General features: G+C 43.3%; 1 protein-coding gene across 1 annotated transcript in view; it reads left to right on the plus strand.

Annotated features, from left to right (window-relative positions):
- Positions 1 to 13994, plus strand: part of LOC144498895 (ethanolamine kinase 1) — a 422701-nt gene that overhangs the window by 369279 nt on the left and 39428 nt on the right. Inside the window, exon 7 of the mRNA XM_078220756.1 lies at positions 7527 to 7600. Coding sequence (XP_078076882.1) covers positions 7527 to 7600 — 74 coding nt within the window. The remainder of the gene's footprint in view (positions 1 to 7526; positions 7601 to 13994) is intronic.

Here is a 13994-nt window from a genome sequence, read left to right on the forward strand (position 1 = left end):
AAACCGGGATGTTGGATTTATGTCACATTATCAATAACCCCCACAGCTTGCCTCCTGGACTTGCGGGCTATCCTGTCTGGAGACAATACACATCTCTTTAACCTGTGCTTAATGCTCCATCCACCCACATTGTCTGTATCTTTAAGATCTGGTTGGCTGTCGGGATTCACATTCTAATCAGTATTCTGTAACTTGATTTTGTGTCTCTGTATGCCCTGTTTGAGAGCACATTTCCATTCCATCTGACGAAGGAGCAGTGCTCTGAAAGCTAATGGTATTTGCTACCAAATAAACCTGTTGGACTTTAATCTGGTGTTGTTAAAACTCTTACTACATTTGAAAAGGCCAGACTTTTAATCCACATTGCAGTAGAACTTCCTCAGCACAGGATCAGCACAGAGAGCAGCTAAACCGTTCAGCAAAGAAAGCATGCTGTCTTTGGATGGCACTAGCTCGTGTAAGATAAGTTTAAATTAATGAATGGGTCAATGGATGAAGAGTGACTGGGTAGAGTGGGTCAGATAAGTAGGTAGGTGTATAGGATAGCGGATAGGTGAGGTCGAAGGATGGCAGGCGCATAAGATGGCCAGAGGAGGTGGTGGCATTGACACGGGACCAGTAATTTAGCACACAGAGGAATGCTTTGGGGATCTGGGTTCAAATCCCACCATAGCTGATGGTGCAATTTGAATTTACTCACAGAGACTTCTTGCTCATAGAATTCCTACAGTGCAGAAGGAGGCCATTTGGCCCATCGAGTCTGCACCGACCACAATCCCACCCTGGCTCTATCCCCATAATTCCAAGCATTTTCCCATGCTAGTCTCCCCGGCACTCAGGGGCAATTTAGCCTGGCCAATCCACCTAACCCACACATCTTTGGATTGTGGGAAGAAACCGGAACACCCGGAGGAAACCCACGCAGACACGGGGAGAACGTGCAAACTCCTAAGAGTTAATGAAATGATTTCAATCAAATCAAAGTTGAATGATGATCATGAAGCCATTGTCAATTGTAAAAACACATCTGGTTCACTAATGTCCTTTAGGGAAGGAAATCCTGATCTGACCTGCGTGTGACTCCAGAGCCACTATGTGATTGAGTTTAAAATATCCTCTGAACGGGCCTTGCTGAGATCAAAGGCAATTAGAGATGGGCAATAAATGCAGGCCCAACCAATGATGCGCAAATTGCATGAATGAATAAAAAAAAGTGGGTGAGCTGAATCAGTGGGAGAGTGGGCTAGTCATGAGGGCCAGTTAGGGGATAATTGGGTGGTCTGGTTGGGGGGTTGTCAGTTTGGACCAGAAAGGGTAGTTGGGGAGCCAGGCGTTAGTTGTGGGGTGAATGGGGGGAGGGGGCGGGGGGGGTTGTTAACATCGCAGCTAATGTTAAATGCTAGGCTATTCCAAATCCGAGAAGAGAGAAGCTTGAAATGTCTGCTCTCAAATGTATTTTGCAATTTTGTATAATGTGATGAAATATGTAATCACCAGTGAGCGATGCCCCAGACACTTCTGTGATGATTTTAAACAAAATAAATGCTTATTAAACAGTAAAAGACATATGAAGATGTTAATTAGAAATACACTTAACCACAATCATGGCCATATACAACATTGTTAAAATTGCCCAGTTTCAAATCCTTCTATTTTCCTCACCTCAGAGTTAAATCTCCCCAAACAACATCCCGTAGGTTTTAAAATGATAAGCGGATCAAGCAATAGTTGCCATACTAGGCACTTATATTTTTTGGGGTTGCTTCCGACTTAGGATAAAGACAACTGGCTCCTCAAATAGGTTTTCTCCAGGCACAGCTTGTTGGGAAAGGACAAGCTTGCCGCTGTGGGTTCCCTTGCATAGGGTGAACTTGCCTCTGATATACTGGGCAGAATTCTCCAGCCCTGCCTACTGGTGGGATCTTCCAGTCCCTCCGAAGGTGACCTCCTGCCCCCACCCCCACCCCCCCAGGGCAAGTTCCTTGGTGACGGGATGGGTGAGCTACACAAAATGCAGAGACTTCGGCGGGACTGGAAGACCCCACTGGTGGCCAATGATTAGCTGCCTCTGCCACTGTAAAATACATTGTGGGGGGGCAGAAGACCCAGCCCATTGTTTTTCATTTTGATCTTCCCTGATCTGGATGAAGTCACCCTTAATTACTTTATTGCGTGAAGTCACCCTTTCGAATGTAAGTGTGAAATTCACCTCCATCTTCTCTTTTGAACTTTTGCCACCTTTACTTTAACTTTTGACTCTATATTCTTCATTGTTGCCAACTTGCCTGAGGTAACCATTTATTTATAGTGTTGCTAGGCTAATCAGCAGATCAAAGCTCTCATTCCACTATCCCAGCCAACCTGTATTTACTACAATTTCCATTTTAAAATAGTTTGTTTTGCATACAACCACCAGAACACATTCCCAATTACTGGATTCCTTACATTATTTTCTATTTTATCACAATTTCCTAACACAAGAGTCAGTAGGTCAGTGTGGATGATTGGGGTCAGTTGTATCATTACTCAAGAGCAAGACTAGGAATTCTCCGTCTAATATTTCCAGGATATCTATCCAGGTGAGCGCCGCAGGACTGTCTGAAGTGCCTGACTCTAACTCAGCATCGGAGACTATTTCAGTGTGGTCCCCAGGGAGCAGGGCAATTGTCTGTCTGAAGTTCAACCTTCCTGGGTAATTCCCACAGGGTGCTGCATTTATAGGGCTCATGATGTGGAGATGCCGGCGTTGGACTGATTTATAGGGTTCCACAGTGCTCCCTCTCATTTAAGTCAGGAAGATGGCATGTAGAAGATCAGCTTCCAGATTCTCAGAGGGAGCCCTCATTCAGTTTCTGGATGCCATTGAGGAGAGAGGGGATGGGGATTTTTGGGGGGGGTGGTGCGGTGGCGGAGATGTTATACAGCTGTCGGGCAACATGATGGTTCTAATGAGCGAAGCAAGAAACAATGAAGGCATCCCTGGTCCTCCTGACCATGCAAACCCTAACCCCCCCCCCAGCTCCTCTTCAGCCTCTCCCTCCACTCCCCCTTGTATTTCTTCCTCATCAGAGGAGACGTTATGCTCTTCCTGGTCTTCTTCATTGGGGACATCACCGCGCTTCTGCGCTAAGACCACCATGATGTGGGAGACCCTCTCGGGATTGTACCCACCGTACCTAACAAAGCAGCGGAATTGCATCTTCAGCAGCTCAATACATTGCTGAATCATAGTCCGAGTAGCACGGTGTGCCTCCTTGTACCGGGGATCTGCCTCAGTCTCAGGCCTCCACACAGGCTTCATCAGCCTAGACCTCAGCGGGCATCCCTTGTCCCCAACGAGCCATGCCTGCAGGCTGAGGTGATCCTTAAACATGGCAGGGGTTTGAGATTACTCAAGGGCTAAACTATCATGCATACCCCCTGGAAAATTTACGTATACATGCATGACCCTAATCTGGTGGTCACACACAAGCTGGACATTAAGGGAGAGGAACACCTTCCAATTAATCTATGGGACTCCCTGATGCCATGGGATGTGTAGAGCCACATGAGTGCTGTCGATGACCCACTTCACCTGTGGCAGACCTGCGATGGAAACATATCCCGCAGCCCTCTCATCCTGATAGGCCTGGCCCAGATCCAAATTAATGTAGTCCGACACCTCGGCATTGAGTGCATTCGTGGATGGATGACTGCAACATGCCACAAAAGTCACGCATTAAGCCCTTGGAAAGATCCCATGGCATAAAGGTTGAGGGCTGCCGCTACCTACACCAGCACCATCCTGCTGCAGTAAGATGTGGAAGCCGAGCCAAGTCTGCATTAGAATAGTCAAGTCTCGGGGTAGTGAGGGCATGCATGAGGATTTCAGCAGTAGTTGATTTGAGACAGGGCAAAGTCGAGCAACATCACAGAGGTGAAAATAGGCGGTCTAGTGATGTCACAGGTGTATGTCTGGATGGACATCTAAAGGTCAAATATAACAACAAGGTTGCAAACAGACCTTATCTCAAACTGTTGCCAGGGAGAGGCAGAGGTTTTGGTGCATCTGTTTCATTCATGAATGTGCCGACCAGCAAACTTATCAACTGAGCTTTCAGAGAATATCAACAGGCTTTTTAGAAATAAAATCATTACATTTCCAGCAATGACACTGGGAAGTTATTGTTCACTGTTAGAGGGAGGGTGCATATCAACACTCTCAACATTTCCTCATGCAGTTTCTCTTTAATGTCCTTTCACATCCCCTCCCCCCTTGAAAAATGGAAGCCTCCTTCTTTGAACAAGTTTTTGCTTGTCTGTCCTAATGCCTCTTCATGTGACTTAATGTCACTTGTTGTTTGATACTGCTCTTGTGAAACACCTTAGGAATTTTTACAATGTTAAAAGCATGTATTTTATTTATATACATGCAAGTTGTTATTATTGCTGCTGCTAGGTCCTGGATAAGATGTGTATGCTCTAAATTGTAGATTTTATACATTTTAGCTCAAAATTGTTCTTATGCCCCCTTTAACAAACTATAAGAAATGTAAAAATATAAAACCTTTTTCATTGTTTTGCTGAAGGGCAAATTTATGAAGCAATCTGGAAGTGCTTCAATCATAGATCAATTTTTCACAAAATATGAGTTTCAGTTCAAAAAGATGCATTAACCTTTAAAAAATGTTCTTACCGAGCTGTTAATGCCTCTGTCAAAGCTTTTGGCATCCGCCTTCAATGATTGAACTATGGCATTTAACTGGAGTTAACTCATCTGGCTCCCTAAAACCTAACATTGGTCTTCCATTTTCATCGACTTGGAGCAGGCACGATAGTGAGGAGTAACAGGTCATTCTTATAGAATCTGATCCTTGTCATTCCATCTTTTCCAATTTCTTCACTTGTTAGTTGTGACACAGTGGTTAGCACTGCAGCCTCACAGTGCCAGGGACCTGGGTTTAATTCCCGGCTTGGGTCACTGTCTGTGCGGAGTTTGCATGTTCTCCCTGTGTCTGCAAAGGGGTGCTCTGGTTTCCTCTCACAGTCTGAATGATGTGCTGGTTAGGTGCGTTGGCCATGCTAAATTCTCCCACAGTGTACCCGAACAGGCTCCGGAGTGTGGCAAATACATGATTTTTCACAGTATCTTCATTGTAATGTTAATGTCAGCCTACTTGTGACACTAATAAATAAGCTTAAACTTTAAATTTTGTGTAGCCTTGCTCCATCACTGATTAACTTTTTTAGTCGGGGGCGATTATGGTTCAGTTAGTCGAAGGCATGTCTCCAAGCCGCAGATGTATGAATTCAAGTCCCACCTTGTCGGCTGAAGGACAAAATCAAAGCTGACACTCCAGTACCAAGGGAGTGCTGAGCTGCTGGAGGTGTTACTTTTTGGATGAGGTGTTAAACTGAGATTTTATTTCAAAAAAGAGCTGTGGAGTTTTCCAGGCCAATATCCATCCCACAATTAACTTCACGAAGACCAATTATCTGGCCATTGTTTGTTGCTGTCTTCTGGAGCTTGTTGTGTGCAAATTGGCTGCATTAAAGTAGCGACCACACTTCAAAAGCGTTTCATCGAGTAAAGCATTTCGGGATGAGTTGAGGTTGTAAAAGCCACGATATAAATATGAGTTTTGTTATTTCATTCGTAGACGTAAGCGTCAATGGGAAGGCCAGTATTTGATGGCTGTTTTCCCTTCTCTTTGTACTGTTACGATTTTTGCTTAATTTCAGAAGGCAGTTAAGAGTAAATTAGACTGGCGTGGGACTGAAATCACGTGTAGGTCAGATCAAATAAGAACAGTGGGTCTCCTTTCCGAAAAGGCGTTCGTGATTCGATTGGGCATTTCCGATCACTTGGGCATTTGCGATCTCTTTTACTGATGTCAACCTTTTGTTTTTAGATTTAAAACCAAACTGAATTCATATTCTTAAATCACCATGATGTGTTTCGAGCTCACATCCCCTGGGTTTATTAATGCAGGTTTTTGGACTATTAGTCCAGTAACGTAACTATTACACTACTATACCTTGTCTTTCATTCTCTGCTTACGGATAACTCATTAGAAATTCTCACAGTTTATGGTGGCCTCTTGTAATTGGTAAGATGTCTGCATCTGCAAATAAAAATAAGTAATTTGCTGTCATCATCTCCATTCCTCATTGAGTGGGAATCCATGTTTATTTACACATTTATTTTGTTAGCCTTTTGCATCAAATATGTTTGAGCTGGTAATGATTACTCTACTCTTTCTGATAGCTAGACATATTATTATTTCTTGAAGTAAGAAATGAAATTGGGGTGTGGAGAAAATAAAGGAAATGTCGTATTGTAACAATGGGTTTACTTTGACTTGATTTGATTCCTTATTGTCACATGTATCGGAATACAGTGAAAAGTATTGTTTCCTGCGCGCTGTACAGACAAAACATGCTTTTCATGGAGTACATTGGGGAGAAGAAAAGGATAGGGTGCAGAATACAGTGTTGCAGTTGCTGATAGGGTGAAGAGAAAGATCAGTTTAGTATATGGTAGGACCATTCAAAAGTCTGATGGTAATAAGGAAGAAGCTGTTCTTGAGTCGGTTGGTACATGGACATAGAAATATAGAAACATAGAAATTAGAAGGAGGAGTAGGCCATTCAGCCCCTTGAGCCTGCTCCACCTTTAATTATGATCATGGCTGATCATCAAATTCAATGTCCTGATCCCCTCTTCTCCCCATATTCCCTTATCCCTTTAGCTCCAAGAGTTATATCTAATTTCTTCTTGAAATCAGACAACATTTTGGCCTCAACTACTACCACAGTGAATTTCACATATTCACCACTCTCTGGATGAAGAAATGTCTCCTCACCTCAGTTCTAAAAGGTTTACCCCCTTATCTTCAAACCATTTCCCCTAGTTCTGGACTCACCCACCATTCTTTGTGAACCTACCCTGTTCAACCCTGTTAGAATTTTATAAGTTTCTATGTGATCCCCTCTCACTCTTCTAGTCTCCAGTGAATGTAATCCTAACCAACTTGGTGTCTCCTCATATGACAGACCTGCCATCCCAGGAATTAGCCTGGTAAACCTTCGCTGTACTCCCTCTATGGCAAGGACATCCGCCCTCAGATAAGGACACCAAAACTGCACACAATACTCCAGGTGTGGCCTCACCAATGCCATATACAATTGTAGTAAAACATCCCTATTCTTCAAATCATCTCGCCATGAAGGCCAACATACCATTTGCCTTCTTTACTATAACTGTGTATTTAAGGACAGGGAAGGCGATGGTAAATATTTTACCAAGTGAGGAGTTTAAACTTTTCCTAACATGGTATAAAAATGTCCAATCGCTGCTGTTGCATTTCAGTCGCTGTCCAAGATCCAATGTGTTACCAGAAGAGAAATATTTCACTGATGCAGGTTTCTGATTTAAAGATAGGGTTTAGTTTTAATTTTTTATGTACCTGTAGTGTAATGCTACTCACCTTTGTTTTTTTGTAAATGTTTTTTTTGGCCTGAATTATTTTATTCTCTGTTTTTAGGCTTCACACTTTTCCTGGGGCCTCTGGGCAATTCTCCAGGCACGATATTCCACCATTGATTTTGATTTCCTGAGGTAAGTGGCCTGTTTTTTTTAGACAGAAGTGAAAAAAAATAAAATCTAGCCTGCGTCTGGCTCATTGTTGCTGACAATGTGAGCTCTAATGCAATTGGAAGCAGCACGTCTAAATAGTCTGTCATGTTTTCTTTAATGTTTTGTAACCCACAGATGGGATTCATTTCCACCCTGCTTCAGAAATGTAAACGATAAAGCAGCATTAAAGCACTTTAAACTACTTGATGACATCTTGGTCACGTTAATGAAAACTGGCATTTATACCGATTAGGACAAATCAATCAAAAGATCCAAATACCGTTGTGCGCTTCTCTCCCTGCACTCAAGCCTCCTTCCTCAGAGCACCTCTGCAAACTTTTAAAAATGCGATTTGAATATTTCGGTGCCTTGATTAAAACAAATGCAACACAAAATAAGTTATCATTCCAACTGGCCAAATCAATTTATTTTTGCAGTTCACCTCATGTTGTGTCCTGCTCGTAACTCATCCTTCTCTAACTTAACCTCTCAACGCACAGCTCGCTTCCAGTAGTTCTTTCCAGCTTTGGTGGTTACATTAATTGTTAATGACAAAGGCAACCTTCACTCTGTGTGGTTTCCTGCCCACATTTGGATCATTTACAGGGTCTTTTTCCTGATAGGAAATGCAATATGAGATGTGCGAAAACAGTGCGTATATTGTAGTTTAATTGGCTCTTACTGTCGCTCATCCAAGTTCGGCGCGTGTGCTGTAGGGTGTCTGTTCCACAACAGGAAAGAATAAACCCAGACTCAAATCATAGGAAATTCATCAAATATGGTTCTTGGAGTTCTGTCTTTCAAGCTCTGTTTCACTGCCATATGATCTCCATAAACCGAATTACTGTTGGCTTAGGTACAAGAATAAAGGCGCCTGGGGCTAGTTCATAATGAAATCCACATGCACGTGACAATAGAACGATCATGGGGGAGCATGGAAAATTCTCCATTGGATCACTTTATTTCTTTTATAAAAATAAACTCACTACTACACTTAAGGGAAGAACTGATAATTCACTTGTAGTTTGGATGCGTGTGTGCCAAACCATTAATAACGACAGGGCTAAATGGGTACTTAGACTATCAGATATCTCAAACATTTTTATTGGATGAATATAGTGTATTGTCAAACCTACCCTGCAGTAAGTATACACATTTTATTAATGTTTCAGCTGTGTATAGCAAAAGATGCTGCAGAGTTTGACACTTGATTTGGCTACCGTAAAACTTTATGCGAAACTTTAAAGCATGTAAATGTTTTTACTATTTCCCTTTTGTTTTATCTTGTATGGTTCTCAATCCAACAATTCTTTTAAAAGATTAGGTGCACCAGTAAAGTGGTACTTAAGCCAGAGGCATGAAATATGATTAGTAAGCGCACAAGGTTTAGCTCGAATGTAGTTTTCTCCTATTAATATAAAATGTGGCTATGCCCCTCATAACTGCTGCCGTTTAGAGTTTATTGTGTCACTTAGAAGTATTTGCTTCTTAACACTTCATTCAATTCATGCAGAAAATTAGTATTTAATTACAAATGTAACCATTGTTTGGTTTTATTTTTCCGAATGCTATTTACTATTAAGCCCACACAAAATAATAAATGGTTCTATCAAAGGGACAGAGCCATTTAAATATTCTCTTTCAATTCTCAATCCATGTTTCAATGTGTACTGCGAAGGAGCTTAGAGTTCACCCCTTACAAAATTCCATCACCTGTAATCATAAAGCCATGCTTTAAATGTTTTCCCATTGTATAAAAATAAGTTAAGTTTCTTATTCTTAAAGGCAAAATACTGTGGATGCTGGAATCAGAAACAAAAACAGAAATGGTGGAAAACCTCAGCAGATCTGACAGCGTCTGTGGACAGAGAATAGCACCTTTCTGTGTCAAAACATTGGCTCTATTCTCTCTCCACAGATGCTGCCAGATTTTTCACCATTTTCTGTTTTTATTTCTTATTGTTGGGTTGTTTTTAATCGCACAGAAGACCGCTTGTTTAATAATCTATTTCTAAACTCTAATCTGTCACCTTTCCTATAACTATCTTACGTACCTGCATCAGATCACACCCCCTAGGTGTCCCCATTTCCAACTCTCCTCAGAACTTCCATCCTTTACACTAGGGGTTAGCCTTGTGATTCTCCTCTCCACTAACTCTGATATTTAAATGTCTCAGTCACCGGAAATGAGCACAGCATTAAGGTGCAGTCTGACCAGACAGTTGTACAGTTCAATCATAATGTCCCCCATCATGTATTTTGGATATATAGATCAGCATTCTATTGGCTTTGTTGTTTGCAGCTTTGCATTCATTGGACATGTATAGTGTCAAGTCTACTAAGAACCCTAGGTCTACAAGTGGTTGTAGAATTTGAGTATTGCTCACACATATAAAGTTGATGTTTCCCTTGACACTGATATTCTTGTGATTGCCCTGATGAGTACAAAGCTTCAACAGAGTGTCCTTTTTAAGCAATACTCAAATCCTTGGTCTCTTTCAGTTCTGTCCTTCATTATTTCAACACTATTCACGGAATATGGCACACCACTTATTCTTCCTTACAATGTGCAACACTTTGCTGTTGTCTACATTAAATTTCATCTGCTATTATTTTCTAATTTACACATTTTGTTCAACTGGTTCTGTAATTTCCGAGCTGCCTCCCCTAATTCCACTGCTCCTCCAAGGTGTCAGAAAGTCTGTGAGGATTTGTAGGGCTGGAGAATGTTATATCGATAGAGATGAACAAAAATATTGACAAGGTAGTTATCATCCTGTTTTATTCTTTCTGATTGTCTTCTGTTTATTCCTTCCCTTCCCTTCTCTGTGGGCACTGCAGACTGGTGCCAGGTATCAAACCTTGGGCTGGCATTGTAAGGGACATGGTCCCATGGTTTCCCCTAGTTTCCTGGCACTGTACGAAATAATCATTCCTCACATGCGGGTCTAGTTATCATCAACTGTGGAGGGCATCCTTGCCGAACCCAGTTCTGTCTTCAACTGACACCGAATCATGGAGTCATTGCAGTACAGAAGGAAACCATTCAGCCCATTGATTTCTGCATAGGCACAGTGGTTAACACTGCTGCCTCACAGCGCCAGAGACCCGGGTTCAATTCCTGGCTTGGGTCACTGTCTGTGCAGAGTCTGCACGTCCTCCCCATGTCTGCATGGGCTTCCTCCGGGTGCTCCAGTTTCCTCCCACAGTCCAAAGATGTGCAGGTTAGGTGGATTGGCCATGCTAAATTCCCCCTCAATGTATCTGAACTGGCGCCAGAGTGTGGTGACTAGGAGGTTTTCACAGTAACTTCGTTGCAGTGTTAATGTAAGCCAACTTGTGACGAATAAATAAACTTTAAAACTTTTACTTTTGCACTGGCTCTCTTAAAGACATGTCAGGGGAAGCGACTCAGAAATTAGATTGAACTGGACAAATTATGCAAGAGGGCGGAGAATTCTATAATGGCTGAGCGTAACGTGCTGCACATAGGAAGGAAAAAGGGACAGCGCGTGCTCCATGGTGATACTAAGGAATCCGAAAAAGTGAAGCTGACACATTACGGTAGTGCAGTCCAAAATCAACTTCGCTGCCTCCACCCACCACCCCCCCCCCCCCCCCCCCCCGCCCCACCCCCGACCCCCATCTTCCTAGTTCTAAAATGGCCATTTTACATGAAGAGCTTTAACTTCAACATTTGAAAATAACCAAACACCAGGATGCGATAATAATATTGCTGATGGCAGTGATTCACTTAAGGTTGAGGCTTCAGCACAATTGTTTCAGTGTTTGATTTACTTCCGGCCAAAGTAACCCCAGGTGTGGTCTTTGATTATATGCAGGCCTTCACAGTCACCATTGTCTTATTTGTAGCAAGCAAGATTGACTCGCATAGATAGCATTGCCACCTGCAACAACCGACATGAAAACTTCAGAATCGTTCAGCCGCAATGTATATCTAAGCTGGAGCTACGTAAGGGTGTGCATAACAGCAGACAGTGCGCATGCTGCGAAACACTGGCGCGAGAGTTAATTCTCATGGATGCAACAAGAACAATCTCCGGATATGACTGGGGTAACTATGCATCCAGCACACGAGATTGCTTCGGTGCATTAACATTAGAAATTCAGGCAGTTCTGCAGTTCACGCCTGTAAAATGCCCCTGATCTTCCTTATATTAATTGAAATGGAAAAAAAATAGAGTGACTTCCTTTGCAGACAGGCACAGACCCAGAAAAAAGCTCTCCTGACATTTCTGCTAGCACTTAACCACCATCAGAATTGTTACAAGTTGCCGGGCTTCTGAATATTGGCAGGTATGCAGTTACACGTTAGATTCAAATAACCATATTATCATTCATTTAAAAATATAATAGGACATCCTGTCATGAGTTATTAAATCAAGCAGGGCTCAAACCCAGCAGGGGCTAGTGTCCATGCGTCTTGGTACTGATCTGAAGTCGCTGATAAATTACTTCATTACTGCATGTGGCAATACTGTTTTTTTGCCCCTTGCTTTGATTTGGACCTTAAGTAAGATGAGTCAGTCTTTAGTTAAAAATAAATGGTCATTGCTTTTAAAGACTTAAACTAAAGGAAAGGTATATTCAAATAAAAAAAATTGCCAGGGAATACGTTTGGGGATAAAAAAATGTTCCAATTGCATAAATATACATTGTGATGTAAAGAAACAGTGTGGCTTTTGTTAGCCTGGCTGTGCTAAAGTCAATCCTTGTATCTGGATTCAAACAAAAATGTCACTTTAACTAAAACCATAGAAAATTCTTCAAGGCAGCCACAAGTAAAATAATATCTTCTTTCTGAAGTTATTGACATTAACTTTAATTCGAATAATCTGAGGACAGATAGCACATCTAAACTGTGACCGCTGGGGTTTATTTAAAGTTTAGAATTCTGGCCTCTAAGAATTCAACATTCCAGAATCAGGCATCTGATTGAAAGAGTGGTTCTCCTTATTGTAGGATAATTGTGAATAAGGAAAGCCATTCAAACCATCTGATTCACGCATCCAGAAATACCTCTCAGTGCGTCTAATTGCAGTATCTCATTGGTTCTTGAAGGATTCCAGGCTTTCCCCCCTTTTTCTGTCGGAAAGTCCATTTTTGTGGCTCACCTCTTGCACTCTCACCTCTGGGTCAAAAGGTTGTGGGTTCAAGTTCCACGCCAGGGACTTGAGCACACAAATCTACATTGATTCCAGGGCTGCACTGTTGGAGGTGCTGCCTTTCAGATAAGACGTTAAACTGAGGTCTCATTTGCTCTCTCATGCAACCATTTAGAAAGATGATGGACACACGACAATCAACCCATTTCAGATGGGCTGTCTTGATACACCACAGCCTTGTAACCACCGGTCATTGCGATGGCACATGGAGGTGTCACCATTTTCCTCTGTCATCAGCTAGTGTGTCCCAGGTATGAGAATCATTAACTTAGGGCCTTCGTGTCATGCTTACCAGCACCATCGATGTGGAGCTATGGAATTCCCACTGGTCACCAGGCTCCAGCTACCTCACCACACAGAAAGCCCTTGGTTGTGCCCATCCTATGAACATGCTGCAACCAATGAAGCTACTTCTGTTTGACGAGTACGAACAAACTTAGGAGCTCCGCTTTTGAAAGGACTGCTGCATTTGTGTGTGGGGGGGGGCGATTCTCCCAGCAGCACAGTAGGCTGGGAGACATCAGTGGAAGCCATTTCGCGTGCATCCCACTGGGCGCCACAGCCTCCACAGATAGGATTTCCAGCGTAATCAGCACTGCACCGGAAATCGGCGCAGAGCTGATTATCACATGGAAATCAGGATTTCCATTTGATTAGTGGGCTTGGGATTGAAGTCTCCGGGCCCGCAAGTGTCTCCCCTCCCCGTCGAAATGGTTCACTCCAGCGGGGTTTACAACTGCTCCCCACTAATGGAGAACAGGTGGCCCGGCCCCGCTGGAGGGAACAGAAAGTTCCCTCCACGAAGTCAGGGGTAGGGAGGGTGCCCCTTGGGCAGTGCCAGCCTGGCAGTGCCAGCCTGGAAGCCTGGCACTGCACAAGAGGCAAACTGGCACTGCCCAAGACTCACTTTGGCACTACCCACTGGGCATTGGACAGTGCCAAGAGGTTGGGGCAGAGGGGACCGGACCCACTGGGGGCAGGGCCTATTGGAGGCAATCGGTGGGGGTGGGGGTGTCCCGCTGCCACTCTGCACAGGGATTGCAGGCAGAAGAAGGGAAGAGGGTGATCGGAGCTGGCCTTGGGATGGGGTAGATTGGGAGACCGGGGCTGGTTGGGCGGGGGGTCGGGGAGATCAGGACTGGCTGGTGAAGGGAGTGGGGGACATTGGGGCCTGCCCAGGGAGGTCTGGA

Source organism: Mustelus asterias, chromosome 9 (genome assembly GCF_964213995.1).
Source record: "Mustelus asterias chromosome 9, sMusAst1.hap1.1, whole genome shotgun sequence".
Lineage (NCBI taxonomy): Eukaryota > Metazoa > Chordata > Chondrichthyes > Carcharhiniformes > Triakidae > Mustelus > Mustelus asterias.